This window comes from Mobula hypostoma, chromosome 9, assembly GCF_963921235.1.
Source record: "Mobula hypostoma chromosome 9, sMobHyp1.1, whole genome shotgun sequence".
Classification (NCBI taxonomy): Eukaryota; Metazoa; Chordata; class Chondrichthyes; order Myliobatiformes; family Myliobatidae; genus Mobula; species Mobula hypostoma.
The window spans coordinates 5,796,704-5,816,863 of NC_086105.1; the positions used below are offsets into that span (position 1 = coordinate 5,796,704).

The 20,160-nt window shown below is 44.2% G+C and overlaps 2 protein-coding genes across 6 annotated transcripts in view; one reads left to right on the top strand and one right to left on the bottom strand.

Annotated features, from left to right (window-relative positions):
* Positions 1 to 20,160, bottom strand: part of ano6 (anoctamin 6) — a 174,686-nt gene that overhangs the window by 96,109 nt on the left and 58,417 nt on the right. The window lies entirely within an intron of this gene.
* LOC134351476 (homeobox protein DBX2-like) overlaps positions 9,802 to 20,160 on the top strand; it is a 140,868-nt gene continuing 130,509 nt past the window's right edge. For 2 of the 4 annotated variants that reach the window (XR_010019155.1, XR_010019154.1), the window contains exon 1: positions 9,802 to 9,927. Coding sequence is in view for 2 of the 4 variants with exons in the window: in XM_063057670.1 (XP_062913740.1) it covers positions 9,890 to 9,927 (38 nt within the window). In the remaining 2 variants the exon portion in view is untranslated. The remainder of the gene's footprint in view (positions 9,928 to 20,160) is intronic. The other 2 variants (XM_063057670.1, XM_063057671.1) reach the window with 1 other exon arrangement.

Below are 20,160 nucleotides of genomic sequence, written 5' to 3' on the forward strand. Positions count from 1 at the left end.
AGCATGATGTGGCCCTCGTCTTCCATGCCACCAGCTTCCACGTGCGGCTAACCAACGAGCACCATTTCCTCACCCACCAAACACATCTGCACAAAAGTGACCATGAACTTGCCAGCTGAATTACTCTGTCGTACTCCCCACTCTGTCTCTCTATCACTCCTCTATACTGTCACAAAGAAGCTCAGAGGAAGTTCATTGTATTTGTGGGAACTTTATAGCTCTTGGACTCAGTTCAAGAATTTCACATCATAACAATACACCCACTTTTTCCAGACACCCACCCATGGATACTAATTCTGCCTTTTCCATTAAAATCTCCTCTAGATCTATTATTTTGTTTCAGTTTACCCCCACACCCCACGCCCCCCACCCCCAGGCTAGCCCTTTCAGGTTTACATTATTGCCAATTTTAATTTAATGTATCCATCTTTGTATTCTATCACCTCCTTTTCATCTTGCTTCCTTCATGTATTTCACCTTCATTCTTTGCACTTGTTTATAACATGTTAAACAGTATTTCTTTCCATTTTCTGTTTCTAATAATGACACTGACGCAGTTTCTCTCCACATGCACAGACTGTTTCATCTCACGAGTATCTCCAACATTTTCTCTTTTCATTTCTCTCATTAGTATTTAATGAGGCACGCCACTCAGCAACCCACCTATTTAACCGAAGCCCAATCACAGGACAGTCTACAATCACCAATTGACTGTTTTGTCTTTGGGCTGTGGGACGAAACCGGAGCACCTGGAGGAAATCCATGCGTTCATGGCGACAACATACAAACTCTTTACAGATGGCGTTAGATTTGAACTGTGAACTCTGACACCTCGAGCTGTAATAGTGTCGCAGTAACCAATTTGCTACTGTGACGCCCTAAGTAACTGGTTAGAACAAGAAGGGAGTATCTGCCATAGTATAAAGGATTTTGAAGTGACTTTAGGTTATGAAAGCTTTAAAGAAATAAAACATCCCAGAGATATTTTAAATAGCTGCAAACTGGTGGTGGTGGTATCCATTAGTCTCGCGAGATCACGCCTGGAAAGTCTTGCTTCAGTCTGTGTTAGAGCAGCGTCTGTTGTGGCTGTAGAGTCCCACACAGGAGTGACAGTCTCGACTGCAGCGACTGCACTTGAAGGCGCTGTCCTCCAGTGTTGTCTTGGTGCTGTTTTTCCAATGAGTGTGTCTTTCTTCAGCAGCAAGCCTCAGCTTCTCTTCTCCTCTTTTTAGACCTCTGAGTAGTTCCAGCCTCCAGTGAGAGCGATCGCTTGCGAAGTCTTCCCACCTCTTGATGTTCATTTTCAGTGACTTCATGTCTCTCTTGCAAACGTCTTTGAAACGAAGATGGGGCTGCCCTTGTGCTCTCTTGCCAGAGGCCAGTTCCCCGTACAGCAGGTCTTTCGGGATCCTCCCATCTGACATGCGGTGTACGTGACCCAGCCAGCGGAGACGGCGTTGTTGGAGCAGGGTGAAGAGGCTGGGTATCTGGGCGCGGGCCAGGACCTCATTGTTGGTGACTCGGTCAATCCACGTGATGTCCAGGATGCGTCTCAGGCTGCAAAGGTGGAAGGCGTTGAGACGCTGCTCTTGTCTGTAGTAGAGGCTCCAGGTCTCGCTGCCGTAAAGCAGTGTGCTGAGGACGCAGGCCCTGTAGACTGCAACTTTGGTGTGCGTCGTCAGCTTCCTGTTCTCCCAGACTCTCTTTGTCAGCCAGCGAATGTTGAGGCTGCTCGTCTGATTATTGCATTTTACATAATAAACCAAATCGGCAACACTTCCTGGAATTTTAGATTCAAGATAAGAAGATTACTTGGAAATACAAGGGATGACACAGTGGTGTAGCTGTTAGCATGATGCTATTACAGCTTGGGGCATTCTGGATTTCGGAGTTCAATTCCGGCTCCGTTTTGTAAGGAGTCTCTGTACGTCTTCCCCGTGTAATGTGTGGGTTTTTCCTGGGTGTGCCCGTTTCCTCCCACAGTCCAAAGACATGCAGGGTGGGTTAATTCGTCACTGTAAATTGTCCTGGGATTAGACAAGGGTAAAATCGGGGTTGTGTGGTTGCTGGGGTAGCATGGCTCATAGGGCTGGAAGGGCCTTCTCCTCACTGTATCGTTGAGTAAAAAAGAAATAATAAATAATAATTAAATTAAAGACGGCAAATGCTGGAATCTGGAGCAAAAAAAAATCTGATGAGGTGCTGGAGGAACTCAGTGAGTCAGGAAGCGTTTGTAGCAGGAAACAGACAAAAGATGTTCCCTCTTCAACTGGATCCACCCATTGTTGTCAGTGCTTGGCCCATTCCTCTCCTTCTTACACTGGCTTTCACACAACCTATTCATGCAATTACAAAGAACGCACGCCAGTGGCTGTATTTCGGTTGGAGTTTTCGGAGAATTAGTAAGCCATCAAGCACAAGATTTCTACGGGTGTACCATGGACGGCGTTCTGATTGATTGCATCACCACCTGGTATGGACAGGGCAAGGTACACGGCTGGGAAAACGTTGCAGACCATAGGACATAGGAGCAGAATTAGGCCACTCAACCCATCAAGTCTGCTCTGCCATTCTGTCATGGCTGATTTATTATCCCTCTCAACCCCATTCTCCTGCTTTTACCTCATAAACTTTGACACCCTGTCTAATCAAGAACCTATCAAACTCCACTTTAAATATACCCAAAGGCTTGGCCTCCACAATGAATTCCACAGATTCACCACCCTCTAACTAAAGAAACTCCTCTAAATCTCCGTTCTAAATGGACATCCCTCTATTCTGAGGTTGTGCCCTCTGGTTCAAGACTCATCCACTTTACGAAACATCCCCTCTAAAACCACTCTATCTGGGTTTTTCAATATTCGATAGATCATAAGACTATAAGACAAAGGAGCAGAATTAGGCCATTTGCCACATCAAGTCCACCCGCCATTTCATCATGGCTGATCCATTTCCTTTCCCATAACCCTTCATACCCTGACTGATCAAGAATTTATCAACCTCCGCCTTAAATACACCCAATGACTTGGCCTCCACAGCCACCTATGGCAACAAATTCCACAGATTCACCACCTTCTGGCTAAAGAAATTCCTCTTTGTCTCCATTCTAAAGCAACATCCCTCTATTCTGAGGCTGTGCCCTCTGGTACCAGACTTCCCCACCATAGGAAACATCCTCTCCACATCCACTGTACCTCAGCCTTTCAATATTTGATCAAATTACAGGTCAGTACAGGCCAAGAGCCATCAAAACGCTCCTGAAGGATAACACTTTCATTCCCAGAATCATTCTCAAGAAGCTTTCACCAATGTCAGCACATCTTTTCTTAGATAAGGGGCCTCCTTCTTTACTCCCTGTATACCCATGACTGTATCGCCACCCACAGCTCCAATCTGCTAATTAAATTTGCCAACGACACTACATTCATTGGCCTTATTTCAAACAATAACAAGGTGGCCTACAGCAAAGAAGTCCTCTCTCTGACACAGTGGTGTCAAGAAAAAGAACCTCTCCGTCAATATCGCAAAAACAAAGGGGCTGGTTGTGGATTACAGGAGGAATGGAGATGGGCTAACCCCTATTGACATCAATGGATCTGGGGTTGAGAGGGTAAACAGCTTCAATTTTCTCGGCATCCACATCACCGAGGACCTCACGTGGTCTGTACACACCAGCTATGTAATGAAAAAGGCACAACAGCGCCTCTTTCACCTCAGACGGTTGAGGAAGTTTGGTATGGACCCCCAAATCCTAAGAACTTTCTCAGGGGCACAATTGAGAGCATCCTGACTGGCTGCATCACTGCCTGGTATGGGAACTGTGCCTCCCTTAATTGCAGGACTCTGCAGAGAGTGGTGAGGACAGCCCAGCGCATCTGTAGTTGTGAACTTTCCATGATTCAGGACATTTACAAGGACAGGTGTGTAAAAAGGGCCTGTAGGATCATTGGGGACCCGAGCCATCCCAATCACAAACTATTCCAGCTCCTACCATCCAGGAAAAGGTACCGCAGCATAAAAGCCAGGACAAACAGGCTCCGGGACAATTTCTTCCACCAGGCCATCAGACTGATGAAATCACGCTGATTTGAGTGTACTCTATATTACATTGACTGTTCTATTTATTATAATTTATTATAAATTACTATAATTTCACATTGTACATTTAGATTGAGACGTAACGTAAAGATTTTTACTCCTCATATATGTGAAGGATGTAAGAAATAAAGTCAATTCAATTAAATTCAAAGCGGCTTACAATACTCCAATGCTTTACAAAACCTTAGTATTACATCCTATGTTCCCTCTAAGCTATGTGCACACACGTTTTTCAACCAGCACACAAAGGAAATTAACGTGCGCACAAAAGGTTAGTTACCTAAAATAATGTAGTAATTAATAATTATACTTATTGAAAATAATCTTTTAGCTAAATGTTCCTGTTTACTAGTTAGTTAGTTTTTCAAATACCACATTGCACGTCACTAATTTATGTCACCTCACCTTTCCTGTTCCGGTTTGTACAGCTGCATCACGGTGGCAGCCATCTTTGGCAGACAGTGTGTTCATATCGTAAAGTTTACAAAGATCTGTTTCAGATCCTGTAGGTAACTAACTAAGTTTTTGTTGAGAAAAATATTGATTCACTATGTCGAATTCAAAAGAAGTGAAGAGCGTGAAGCGCAAAAGAACTGCAAATTTGTTTAAAGTTGAATGGCTTAACAAAATAGTACAAACTGCTACACTGAAATTTCATGAGATCATGAACGATCAGCTACGAGAAATATTTAAGTAAGATTCGGAAACTGGAGTTATCTGTTTGTATTGTCGTGATGCAAAAGTTACAGGAGAATTTGACACCAATTGATTCACCTCATTCTGCGCGAGGCAAAATCAACAGGATAAGGAAGCAGTATCTGGGAGACAATGTTTCATGGAGTGACAAAGTTAAAATTTTGCTAAGCCAACAACGTGAAGAAACCGTCACAGTAGACACAAGTTTGCTGTTGACTTTTATAAATAGTCTTTGTGTTCATTTGGAAGAAAGGTTTCCTGGAGATGAGGTACAAGAATGGTCAGCTTTTGACTTCTCCGCAATTGCAGATTGTAACTTCACATTTGGCAATGAACAAGTTAATGCCTTATGTCTAAAATATCATGATTTTCTAGCTGAAATTACTGTAATAGTTAGACAGCTTAATAATTTCAAGTTTTCCATGCAAGAAAAAATTAAATCCAAACTGATTTCAAACTTTGCTCAAATGGTGGCATTTGTACTTCAAAATGAACAGTTTTGCGACCTTGCACAGTTGATGGACATTGGGGGAACCTTTCTTGCGTCTAGTGCAGACTGTTAGCGAGGTTTTAGCCTAATGAGTCAACTCAAAAACAAGCTGAGAAACCGTTTAGGTGAATGTCGTTTGGATATGTTAATGAAAATCAAAAGCTATCAATTGGATGGAAGTTCTGTGAGTCTAGAGAGAGTTTACAAAGAATGGGTAAATGCCAAAGACAGGAGAGAGAAAAAATAACTAAGTGACTTAAATACAAACAACAGGAATTCTGCAGATGCTGGAAATTCAAGCAACATACATCAAAGTTGCTGGTGAACGCAGCAGGCCAGGCAGCATCTATAGGAAGAGGCGCAGTCGACGTTTCAGGCCGAGACCCTTCGTCAGGACTAACTGAAGGAAGAGTGAGTAAGGGATTTGAAAGCTGGAGGGGGAGGGGGAGATGCAAAATGATAGGAGAAGACAGGAGGGGGAGGGATGGAGCCGAGAGCTGGACAGGTGATAGGCAGAAGGGGATACGAGAGGATCATGGGACAGGAGGTCCGGGAAGAAAGACAGGGGGGGGGTGACCCAGAGGATGGGCAAGAGGTATATTCAGAGGGACAGAGAGAGAAAAAGGAGAGTGAGAGAAAGAATGTGTGCATTAAAAAGAGTAACAGATGGGGTACGAGGGGGAGGTGGGGCCTAGCGGAAGTTAGAGAAGTCAATGTTCATGCCATCAGGTTGGAGGCTACCCAGACGGAATATAAGGTGTTGTTCCTCCAACCTGAGTGTGGCTTCATCTTTACAGTAGAGGAGGCCGTGGATAGACATGTCAGAATGGGAATGGGATGTGGAATTAAAATGTGTGGCCACTGGGAGATCCTGCTTTCTCTGGCGGACAGAGCGTAGATGTTCAGCAAAGCGGTCTCCCAGTCTGCGTCGGGTCTCACCAATATATAAAAGGCCACATCGGGAGCACCGGACGCAGTATATCACCCCAGTCGACTCACAGGTGAAGTGATGCCTCACCTGGAAGGACTGTTTGGGGCCCTGAATGGTGGTAAGGGAGGAAGTGTAAGGGCATGTGTAGCACTTGTTCCGCTTACACGGATAAGTGCCAGCAGGGAGATCAGTGGGGAGGGATGGGGGGGACGAATGGACAAGGGAGTTGTGTAGGGAGCGATCCCTGCGGAATGCAGAGAGAGGCGGGGAGGGAAAGATATGCTTAGTGGTGGGATCCCGTTGGAGGTGGCGGAAGTTACGGAGAATAATATGTTGGACCCGGAGGCTGGTGGGGTGGTAGGTGAGGACCAGGGGAACCCTATTCCGAGTGGGGTGGTGGGAGGATGGAGTGAGAGCAGATGTACGTGAAATGGGGGAGATGCGTTTAAGAGCAGAGTTGATAGTGGAGGAAGGGAAGCCCCTTTCTTTAAAAAATGAAGACATCTCCCTCGTCCTAGAATGAAAAGCCTCATCCTGAGAGCAGATGCGGCGGAGACGGAGGAATTGCGAGAAGGGGATGGCGTTTTTGCAAGAGACAGGGTGAGAAGAGGAATAGTCCAGATAGTTGTGAGAGTCAGTAGGCTTATAGTAGACATCAGTGGATAAGCTGTCTCCAGAGACAGAGACAGAAAGATCTAGAAAGGGGAGGGAGGTGTCAGAAATGGACCAGGTAAACTTGAGGGCAGGGTGAAAGTTGGAGGCAAAGTTAATAAAGTCAACGAGTTCTGCATGCGTGCAGGAAGCAGCGCCAATGCAGTCGTCGATGTAGCGAAGGAAAAGTGGGGGACAGATACCAGAATAGGCACGGAACATAGATTGTTCCACAAACCCAACAAAAAGGCAGGCATAGCTAGGACCCATACGGGTGCCCATAGCTACACCTTTAGTTTGGAGGAAATGGGAGGAGCAAAAGGAGAAATTATTAAGAGTAAGGACTAATTCTGCTAGACGGAGCAGAGTGGTGGTAGAGGGGAACTGATTAGGTCTGGAATCCAAAAAGAAGCGTAGAGCTTTGAGACCTTCCTGATGGGGGATGGAAGTATATAGGGACTGGACATCCAAGGTGAAAATAAAGCGGTGGGGGCCAGGGAACTTAAAATCATCGAAAAGTTTAAGAGCGTGAGAAGTGTCACGAACATAGGTCGGAAGGGATTGAACAAGGGGTGATAAAACAGTGTCGAGGTATGCAGAAACGAGTTCGGTGGGGCAGGAGCAAGCTGAGACAATAGGTCGGCCAGGACAGGCAGGTTTGTGGATCTTGGGTAGGAGGTAGAAACGGGAAGTGCGGGGTGTGGGAACTATAAGGTTGGTAGCAGTGGATGGGAGATCCCCTGAGCGGATAAAGTCGTTGATAGTGTGGGAGACAATGGCCTGGTGCTCCTTAGTGGGGTCACGATCGAGGGGTAAATAAGAGGAGGTATCCGCGAGTTGTCGCTGTGCCTCGGCAAGGTAGAGGTCAGTACGCCAGACTACTTGTTGTACTGACCTCTACCTCTACCTCTGGCGTACTGACCTCTACCTTGCCGAGGCACAGCGACAACTCGCGGATACCTCCTCTTATTTACCCCTCGATCGTGACCCCACTAAGGAGCACCAGGCCATTGTCTCCCACACTATCAACGACTTTATCCGCTCAGGGGATCTCCCATCCACTGCTACCAACCTTATAGTTCCCACACCCCGCACTTCCCGTTTCTACCTCCTACCCAAGATCCACAAACCTGCCTGTCCTGGCCGACCTATTGTCTCAGCTTGCTCCTGCCCCACCGAACTCGTTTCTGCATACCTCGACATTGTTTTATCACCCCTTGTTCAATCCCTTCCGACCTATGTTCGTGACACTTCTCACGCTCTTAAACTTTTCGATGATTTTAAGTTCCCTGGCCCCCACCGCTTTATTTTCACCTTGGATGTCCAGTCCCTATATACTTCCATCCCCCATCAGGAAGGTCTCAAAGCTCTACGCTTCTTTTTGGATTCCAGACCTAATCAGTTCCCCTCTACCACCACTCTGCTCCGTCTAGCAGAATTAGTCCTTACTCTTAATAATTTCTCCTTTTGCTCCTCCCATTTCCTCCAAACTAAAGGTGTAGCTATGGGCACCCGTATGGGTCCTAGCTATGCCTGCCTTTTTGTTGGGTTTGTGGAACAATCTATGTTCCGTGCCTATTCTGGTATCTGTCCCCCACTTTTCCTTCGCTACATCGACGACTGCATTGGCGTTGCTTCCTGCACGCATGCAGAACTCGTTGACTTTATTAACTTTGCCTCCAACTTTCACCCTGCCCTCAAGTTTACCTGGTCCATTTCTGACACCTCCCTCCCCTTTCTAGATCTTTCTGTCTCTGTCTCTGGAGACAGCTTATCCACTGATGTCTACTATAAGCCTACTGACTCTCACAACTATCTGGACTATTCCTCTTCTCACCCTGTCTCTTGCAAAAACGCCATCCCCTTCTCGCAATTCCTCCGTCTCCGCCGCATCTGCTCTCAGGATGAGGCTTTTCATTCTAGGACGAGGGAGATGTCTTCATTTTTTAAAGAAAGGGGCTTCCCTTCCTCCACTATCAACTCTGCTCTTAAACGCATCTCCCCCATTTCACGTACATCTGCTCTCACTCCATCCTCCCACCACCCCACTCGGAATAGGGTTCCCCTGGTCCTCACCTACCACCCCACCAGCCTCCGGGTCCAACATATTATTCTCCGTAACTTCCGCCACCTCCAACGGGATCCCACCACTAAGCATATCTTTCCCTCCCCGCCTCTCTCTGCATTCCGCAGGGATCGCTCCCTACACAACTCCCTTGTCCATTCGTCCCCCCCATCCCTCCCCACTGATCTCCCTGCTGGCACTTATCCGTGTAAGCGGAACAAGTGCTACACATGCCCTTACACTTCCTCCCTTACCACCATTCAGGGCCCCAAACAGTCCTTCCAGGTGAGGCATCACTTCACCTGTGAGTCGACTGGGGTGATATACTGTGTCCGGTGCTCCCGATGTGGCCTTTTATATATTGGTGAGACCCGACGCAGACTGGGAGACCGCTTTGCTGAACATCTACGCTCTGTCCGCCAGAGAAAGCAGGATCTCCCAGTGGCCACACATTTTAATTCCACATCCCATTCCCATTCTGACATGTCTATCCACGGCCTCCTCTACTGTAAAGATGAAGCCACACTCAGGTTGGAGGAACAACACCTTATATTCCGTCTGGGTAGCCTCCAACCTGATGGCATGAACATTGACTTCTCTAACTTCCGCTAGGCCCCACCTCCCCCTCGTACCCCATCTGTTACTCTTTTTAATGCACACATTCTTTCTCTCACTCTCCTTTTTCTCTCTCTGTCCCTCTGAATATACCTCTTGCCCATCCTCTGGGTCACCCCCCCCCCCGTCTTTCTTCCCGGACCTCCTGTCCCATGATCCTCTCGTATCCCCTTCTGCCTATCACCTGTCCAGCTCTCGGCTCCATCCCTCCCCCTCCTGTCTTCTCCTATCATTTTGCATCTCCCCCTCCCCCTCCAGCTTTCAAATCCCTTACTCACTCTTCCTTCAGTTAGTCCTGACGAAGGGTCTCGGCCTGAAACGTCGACTGCGCCTCTTCCTATAGATGCTGCCTGGCCTGCTGCGTTCACCAGCAACTTTGATGTAAGTGACTTAAATATGTTATTTTGTTGTTATTCTGTGCAGTTTTATGTCAATTATTTATACTGTAGTCCTCTTGAAATGAATGCTGACATTGCATTTGCCTTCCTCACCACTGACTCAATCTGCAAGTTAACCATTAGTGAATCCTACACAAGGGCTCCAAAGTCCCTTTCCATGTTTAGAAAATAGTCTATGTCCTTATTCCTTCTACAAAACTGCATGACCAGACACTTCCCTACACTATATTTCATCTGCCAGATTTTATATACCTCTATCAAATCTCCCCTCATTCTTCTACGCTCCAGAGAATAAAGTTCTAACCTATTCAACCTTTCTCTGTAACTGAGTTTCTCAAGTCCCGACAACATCCTTGTAAACCTTCTCTGCACTCTTTCAACCTTATTTATATCCTTCCTGTAATTTGGTGACCAAAAACCCTAATTATGATGGGTATAGATAGAGTGAATGCAAGCAGGCTTTTTCCACTGAGGCAAGGGGAGAGAAAAACCAGAGGACATGGGTTTAGGGTGAGGGGGGAAAAGTTTAAAGGGAACATTAGGGGGGGCTTCTTCACACAGAGAGTGGTGGGAGTATGGAATGAGCTGCCAGACAAGGTGGTAAATGCGGGTTCTTTTTTAACATTTAAGAATAAATTGGACAGATAGATGGATGGGAGGTGTATGGAGGGATATGGTCTGTGTGCAGGTCAGTGGGACTAGGCAGAAAATGGTTCGGCACAGCCAAGAAGGGCCAAAGGGCCTGTTTCTGTGCTGTAGTTTCTTGCGATTTCTGTACTCTACCCACAAGGATTCTACATCTTCTGATCCTGTGTCACCTCTTTCTAAGGATTTCATTTCATTTTTTACCCACAGAATCATCCCATCTTCTTTGCTATTTGCTTAACTTTTTGGTACAATGTGTATCTTTGCATGTTAAGCTTTCAGATATAATCTCCTTTCAGCCACGACTCAGTGATGATGCCCAAAACGTTATACCTTCCAATCTCTAACTGCACTACAAGATCATCTACCTTATTCCATATACTGCTTGCATTCAAATCTAGCGCCCCCAGTCCTGTATTCATCACCCTTTTTGATTTGGCCCCTGTTATACTTCAACTCATCTCACTGACTGCAATTCGGTCCTATCATCTGCCCGACCTTTCTCACAGTCTCACTACACACTGCCTCTGTTTGTAAACCAGCTGCCCCACCCTCAGCCCTATTCACTCCGGTTCTCAACCCTCTGCCAAATTAACTTAATCCCTTCTCAACAGTTTTAAGGAACCTGCCCACAAGGATTTTCATCCCCCTTGGGTTCAGGTGTAACCCATCCTTATTGTACAGGTCACACCTTCCCCAGAAGAGATCCCAAAGATCCAGAAATCTGAAACTTTGCCCCCTGCACCACTTCCACAGCCACTCTTTCATTGTACCATCATCCTATTCCTGTCCTGCGTAACATGTGGTACTGGGAGTAATCCAGAGATGACTACCTTGGAGGTTCTGCTCTTCAGCTTCTTCCCTAACTCCTCACTCACTCCGCAGGATGTCTTCTCCCTTTCTATTGGTATTGGTGCCAATTTGCACCATGACCTCTGCCTGCTCTTCCTCCCTTTACAGAAACACATGTCAAAGTTGCTGGTGAACACCGCAGGCCAGGCAGCATCTCTAGGAAGAGGTACAGTCACGTTTCAGGCCGAGACCCTTCGTCAGGACTTATCTTTTTCAGCTGCTCTTAGACAATCTGGATCCTAGCACCCAGGAGTCAATACACCACCTTGGTGTCTTTTTCACAGCCACAGAATCTTTTGCCTGCCCCCCTATCGAGTTCTCTACCTCTATTGCTCTGTCTAACTTCACCCGTCTTTGCTGAGCCTCAGGCTGGCCACAGTGCCACTGGCCTGGCTGCTGTACCCTGTTAGGTTACCCCCCCCCCACCCACCAGCGGTAACCTCAGGGGTATACATGTTGCTGAGGGGGGTGGCCACAGGGGAACACTGACTGCTCTGAATGCTTACTCCCCCTACTCCTCCTGCTGGTCAACTGTCTACTATCAGAGCCTGCAGTTTGGGTGTGAACACCTCAGTGAAGGTCTCATTAACGATGCTTTTGCCCTCCCGGATGGTCCAGAGTGCATCCACCTCCCCCCATCTCCAGTTGCCTGACCTTGTCAGCCAAGAGCCACAGCTGGACAGATCCTACATGGGCACTGCCCATCCCAGCATCAAGAATGTCTTCAAACAGCGATGCCTCAAAAAGGTGGCACCCACCATTAAGGCCCCCACCACACAGATCATGTTCTCTTTTCATTACTACCATCAGAGAGGAGGCACAGGTGCCTGAAGACACACATTCAATGTTTTAAGAGCCATTTCTTTCCCTCCACCATCAGATTTCTAAGCAGTCCTTGAACCTATGAACACTATCTCACTATTTTTGCTTTCTTTTTGCACTACTTCTTTTTATATAAAGTAGGTTACAATTATGATGTAACTTGACCTTTTCCGAATCCTTCTTATTAACTTAAAATGTATGAATAGAGGAGCGGAGATGACAACATTATTGAATGTATTTGATTTAAGATGTTGATCGAGCCTTGTTTTGTTCCGTTTGCTTTCTTTTTGGGTTTAGTATTTAGTTTTTTTTGGTTTTTTTGGGAGTTTTTCTTTGCATTATTTTTCTTTTTATTTCTTTTTTCTCTATGATTAACTATATTAAGAGCTTGGAAGTCTATTACACCTGTATTATTTGAAGTCTTTTTTGTACATGTTTATCAACAGTAAGATTATTCCAATCTCTCTGTATCAATATTGTTATTCTGTTTATAATTTTGGAAAATTAATAAAAAGATTTAAAAAGATTACAGTTAACTAGGACACCTTAACCCAATTAAACAGCTGTTCCAATTAGCCACAGCTTCACGGAAATAGTTAAAAAGACAAACTACCATTTAACCAAGTAACATATTATGTACTTCAATGAAATACAGACTAACTCATACTAATACTACCACAGTACTATAAAACTGTGCATTAGTTTGTAACAGTTATCGACCTAGAATTCATCAGTGTATGCTACCATGTTGTTTTCATTGACTGTAAGTTGACCGTAAATTGGTGCAGATAATGGACTATCTTTGTTCAATGCTTTTAATGATTGCAACCTCCAAATCTTCACTTCCTTTGTAACATTTGTTAGAGTGAGTTTTTTGGGTAGATGATTCGTTTACACTTAAATGGCTTTGGCCACCAGACTTCTATTTGACAAAGTACTGTGGATTGAGTCCACAACAATGGGCTTCCTAAAAAGGTGTGCATACCAGATGCTTCTGGCGCCGTAGTTTGACCAGATGCTGTAGTTTTGAAGACAGTATTATCTATACTTTATAAATATTAATTATCTTCTATGTTAGCATGTAAAATGCCAAATAAATGTATTGTGGATTTAACTTGCATTCTTAAAGGCTGTGGATACCAACCCGGACATGTTGGCGTCGGAAGGAAAGGATGAAGTCAGAAGTGTGATGTTTTGTATGTAACTTCAAAAGGAAGCATTGTCTATACATTGTCTATAACTTTTTAAGTAGCGATTGCCTTTGTGTTTAGCATATAAATATCGAGCCCACATTGGGCTGGCAGACCTTTCTACCGAAGGCGTCTCCGCCTGTACCTTGTGTTGAATAAAGAAGCTGCTTTGTATCTACCAGTGACTCTGTCTCTCCGATGATTTCATCCACGCTACGACAACATTCGAGTTCATTTTCAATACCTTAAAATTCTTCATAGTTCCTAACTTGAAGTAGAGAAATTGTTTCATTTTCACCCCCGGCCATTTCTGGCATTTTCTAACCTGAATGCTTGAAACCGCAGTAAGCAAAACAGTTCTGAATTGTCTGACAACACACATCAAGGTTGCCAGACAGCATCTCTAGGAAGATGTACAGTTGACGTTTGTCTTACTGCTTATTTCCCACCAACTACCAGTGACAAAAATCACTGCTTTTGACCACAAACATTCACAACTGACGCTATTTAAATCTGTTCACTCTAAGCATGGTGCAGTGTCTGACGTCCACACAGGTGCACACGACTGACGCTAGTTACACTGTGTGGCAACAGTCTCCTGTCCCAATAACATGGCATGGTGTCCCAAATAAAAGAAGGGAATCATGGCTAGTTTCCTGATTAGTTTTTGTTCAGAATTTAGAATATAGAACATAGAAATCTACAGCACATTACAAGCCCTTTGGCCCACAATGTTGTGTCCACCATGCAACCTACTCTAGAAACTGTCTAGGATTTCCTTACCACATAGCCCTCTATTTTTCTAAGCTCCATGTACCTATGTAAGAGGCTCTTAAAAGACCCTATTGTATCCGCTTCCACCAACTCCACCGGCAGTGCATTCCACGCACCCACTACCCTCTGTGTGAGAAACTTACCCCTGACATCCCCTCGGTACCAATTTCCAAGCATCTTAAAACTATGCCCCCTTGTGTTAAGCCATTACAGCCCTGGGAAAAAGCCTCTATCAGTGCCCCACAACATCTTATACATCTCTATCAGGTCATCTCTCTTCCTCCGTCGCTCCAAGAAGAAAAGGCCAAGTTCACTCAACCTATTCTCATAAGGTACGTCCTCCAATCAGGCAACATCCTTGTAAATCTCCTCTGCACCCTTTCCATAGTTTCCTCACCCCTTCCATAGTTTCCACATCCTTCCTGTAGTGAGGTGACCAGAACTGAACGCAGTACTCCAAGTGGGGTCTGACCAAGGCCCTGGATAAACAGCTGCCCAGATTAAATGATGACTCAACTGACTAGAATCCATGGTACATATTTGTTATTGGAACCTGTAGTATATTTTATGTATTGCACTGAACAGCTAGCACAAGACAACATTTAACATCAGTAATTATAGCGACCAGTTCTAACCAAACTAATTACAGCTGCTGGCAGCCCCCACAGATTTGTTATCCTCAGCTCCACTAATGATTGTTCCAAAGTCGAAGATATGTATTCAATCCTGTATTAGTAATTTGCAAACATACAATCTTGAAGTGATAAAGCTAAGTGAAATCGACTGTAATTGAATGGTCAACAATAGTTATGACAACTGTCATTCCCAGTACTAAGCGCAAATGTGTAACTAAATCCTACACTTTCACCACACCTCCACCCACGTGACTAGTTACCATAATAAACACACAGTGTAGAATACAATGCAGACAGAAAACCGATGCTTCCCTCCTACAGAAATGTATGGGGAATATGTATGTTGACATCCCTTTAATAACTAGCTTGAAGAAGTTTTACTCCAATCTTACTATCAGACAACAAAAATTACACTAGGCCTTTAACACAGGAAAGTGTTCAGTGGCATTTCACAGATGTATATAGAGAAAAATAAAATCTACACCCAAGCTACATGTTGAGGGAGAAAATGAAGAGGTTGTTCAGAATTAAACTTTGTGGATGTACTAAAGGAGGAATGATGAGGCAGGCTGGAGGGGTGGAATTAAAAAGCTTCACACATAAAAATCTGGAGGAACTAGCAGCTGAGGCAGGAGTAAAGAGTTTCAGGCTGAGACAGGAAGAGTCTTGGCCCAAAATGTCAATTTTTTATTCCTCTGTACAGATGCTGCCTCACCCGCTGCGTTCCTCCTGCATTTTGTGTGTGTTACTCTGGATTTCCAGAACCTGTAGAATCTCTTGCCTTTATAATGAAAGAGTTTAGGGCTTTAACAGCAGAATGCATTGTTCGCCAACAATAATCTGGAGGCCTGTTTGGAGACAGCACGCCTGTAAAGAGTGGGGAAATGGAGGAATTTATTTATTGAGATACAGCTCAGAATTGACCCTTACAGCCACACCAACCAGCAATCCCCCAATTTAATCTGACCCTAACCATGAGACAATTTAAAAATGATCAATTAATTTACTAACCAGTACGTCTTTGGACTTTGGGAGGAAACCGGAGCAGCTGTTATTATGGGGAGAATGTACAAACGCCTTACAGGCAGTGGCGGGAATTAAACCCAGGCACTGTAATGCCTTGTGCTAACCACCACACCACTGTGCATCCAAGCAGGAAGGTGGGAGGTCAGGGAGAGATTTGAAAACAATGATGGGAATTTAAAAATTGTGTGTTACGGGCAGCCACAACAGACAGTAGTTTGGAACAGGTTCTGCAAGTTAGATCACGCCCAGCGAACACTGAGTGATCCTTACAGAGTTCTAGGAAGGGCGGTTAACCTGGAGTGGCTTGGAAAAGTCAGATTACCAATGCTGCAGATGAGGGTTTTAACAGAGATGAGCTGAGGTAGATTGGAAGATGGAGAAGCAAAATAGTTGTTTCCACAATTTCTCTTAATCTGCATGATCACAGCGAGAATACAAGCTACGTTCTGAAGTAAAACGGACTCATTATCCTGATTGAGGGAAAAACTAAAAACTCCACATTTCTAAACAAAATCTGTATCAGCAATAAAGTGAAGTGTTAAGTTCCATAGTTCAGGTGATAGGTTCTTTTCCAGATTTCATTATGATATAAATGGAGGAGGTTTGGCCCATCGATTCTCTGCTGGTTCATAATCCCATTTCTCAATAATTTCTCTTCTGAGATTTCTAATCTCAGTCAGATTCTATTACTCATCTACACTAGGGACAATTTACAGTTGTCAAATAACCTAACAACCTGCAGATCATTGAAGGTGGGAAGAAATCTGCATGATCACAGGGAGAATGCAGATAGCATGGAAGGTATTATCCACAAAGCAACTCGTAAACTAAGCTGGTATTGCTTAAAGCAATTCTTCATTCGTGCTTACTGCTAGGCACAAACCACTTTCCTAAATACATATCCTCATGAACCTGACTGAAGGAAAAATTAAAATAGTACCCAAAATTAATAAATAATTACAGAATTCTTTATGGTTGGGTTGAGATGTTCTCTGATCTTGGCAATACATTTGCAGACGTTTCATCACTGTACGAGGAGACATCATCAGTGCGCTGTTCATTTGTGGTGTGTCCTGCATGGCCTTCATATACTTATCAGTCAGCTGACTGGTCATCATTACGGAAGCTTGGTTGTGATGTAGGGAGGGGTCTCCTTGCTAATGGGTTGTGTGGCGAACTCCATGCATCGTGGTCCGGAATTTTGCCTGCATTGGCTTACAAATAGGATTGAGGTCTACATGTCTGTTTGCAGAAAACCACACTTCTCGGAACTCTCTTGCATGCTGTGTGTTTGCTTGTGCCATGATTTTCACTGATGCCAGTCGAGTTTGTGCCCCTCTCAATCTTACTAGGTAGAGACAAGGAAGAGTTGGTCTTGTCACATAACAGTCAGTTGATGTTCATGAATCCTTGAGGAAAGTTTTCTCACAGTTCATAAATGATGGCCAGACCGCTCCGGGAGCACAGAATGTCAGTCATGCATAAGCCAACAGCAACATTGAAGAGATTACTCTGCTACCAAATGAACAAACCATGCTACTGGACAAAATCTACGAAATCCAGTGCAGAAACCGAGCAAATATTACATCGGCCAGACTGTTAGAGACTTATCCACACAAGGTTTTATGAACATCATCTGGTTGTTAAGCGGCATGACCAACTCGACTGGATATCAGTGAAAGTCACAGCGCAAGCAAACACGCAGCATGCAGGAGAATCCCCACAAGCGTGATTTTCCGTGAATAATTCTTAAACAGACGTAGACCTCGATCCTACTTATAAGACAATGTGGGCAAACTTCCAGAACACAACGCACGAAGTTCACTGCACAACCAATCAACAATGAGACTTCCTCCCTACATCACAATTGAGTTTCCGTAAGGATGACCAGTCAGCTGATTGGTAAGTATACAAAGGCCAAGCATTCGCTGCACACACCACAAATGAACAGCACTGATGATGTCTCCTTGTATAGCGACAAAACATTTTCAAATGGATTGCCAAGATCAGAGAACTCAGCTCAACTTTCAACCACCTGAGCTACACATTTTCTCATTATTTCCAAGAATTCTTTATTTAATGCCACAGTAATGTGTGTCGAAATATCAGTAAATAGATCATAGTCATACTTTATTGATCCCGGGGGAAATATGTACAATGCTGACTAATTTATACAAAGATGGGTTAATAACACTATGAGGATTTTTTTAGTTAAACAGAACTTCAAAACATAATTTTCTTCTAAGTACTTATAGAGCACTAGTAAGCAAGCTGATGAATGAGTGGTTCATTAATGCTAAGAAAAGCTTTCAAAAAGAAATCTAAGTAGTGGTTGATATCTTATTGTTAAATGTAACTTTATCCTTGTAATTTTCCACAAAGTAAACCAAATTCTAAGCCTTTATCAGATACAATTTTGTTTAAATACGTATGTGTTCCTCTGTGCTTTCTGAAGCTCTTCATTTAAACTAAATTGGATATGATAAAGCTCAAAGTAAATTTATTACAAAAGAACATATATGTCATCATTTACTAACTACCCCGAGATTCACTTTGTTGCAGGCATTCATAATAGAACAAAGAAATACAATAGATTCAAAGACAGATGGCACACAAAGATTGACAAGCACCAATGGGCAAAAGTAGACAAAATGTGCCAGTACAAAATAATAATAAAAATAAAAATTAATACATAGATAAACAAACAAATACATAAATAATAGTGAGGATGTGGCTTGCAGAGTCCTTGAAAGTGAGGCCCTAAGTTGTGGAGTCAGTTCAGTGTTGAGGTGAGTGAAGTTACCCACACTGGTTCAGGAGCCTGATGGTTGAGGGGTAATAACTGTTCCTGAACCTGGTGGTGTGGGATAAAGGCTCCTGCACCTTCTGTCTGATGGTTGAGGGGCAATAACTGTTCCTGAACCTGGTGGTGTGGGATAAAGGCTCCTGTACCTTCTGTCTGATGGCAGCACCAAGAAGAGATCGTGGCCTATCCTATCACTCACCAAATATTAGAAGCTATTTATTGCCAATTAAGCTACTAACTGTGTGTCTATGGGATATGAGAAGAATCGAGAGCTTGCAGAGAAAAGCCACACAGTCACAGGGAGAACAGAGAAACTCTACACATTGGAGCAGAGATCAAAAGGCTTAGCAGAAGAGGGATTCTCTACTAAAAAAGCAGAAACTCTAGTTTGATTGAAACTCTAGGATGCTGTCCAAGTTGCATGCCATTTTGGACAATGTCTCCCATCCACTACACAATGTACTGGGTGGGCACAGGACTACATTCAGCCAGAGACTCATTCCACCGAGATGCAACACAGAGCGTCATAGGAAGTCATTCCTGCCTGTGGCCATCAAACTTTACAACTCCTCCCTTGGAGGGTCAGACACCCTGAGACAATAGGCTGGTCCTGGACTTATTTCCTGGCATAATTTACATATTACTATTTAACTATTTATGGTTTTATTACTATTTATTATTTATGGTGCAACTGTAATGAAAACCAATTTCCCCCGGGATCAATAAAGTATGACTATGACTATGACTATTTCATCCACCGTCCATATATCTTCAAAAAGGGTCTTGTTGGAAATTAACTACTATCTTTGGGGTAGAATTGCTCACCACTCACTCTCACTCATCATATATTCACCTCACTGCATTCAACTGCTAACTGTAAAGTGTACATCACAGCAGGTCATTTATAAAAGACTAGAAAACTAAATGTGTCTACTTGTATTAAACAGAGATGGTTATAGTATGTCACTAATGGCTGGCATGGTGGAGATACGTCTCTACCAAAGGAAGTGTAGGGCTGCAAGTCACCCTTGGACAAAGTGAAGCATCTGCTTAGCCTCCCCCCACCCCCCCCCACCCGATCATGGTCACATGAAGCCATGGGAGCAGGCGGATGATCGTATGAGCAGCTGGCACATATCACAAACGCTGTTGTACGACCACTGACACCAGGCAGACAAGCTCTGAAGAGTATTGATAATGGCTGGGCTCACCTGATTGAAACAACACTGCCCAGAAGAAGGCAATGGCAAAGCACTTCTGTAGAAAAATTTGCCAACAGCAATCATAGTCATGGAAAGACCATGATCGCCTATGTGATATGATACGGCACATAATGATGATATTGGACATTGTCTATAAGCCTGAGAGCTCCGGACCACTAATAGAGTTCTCCACTTGCCCTGCTGGAGAATATCAAAGATTAGATGCTGCTATCAGGTAAATCACTGAAACAGCCTGAGAAAGAA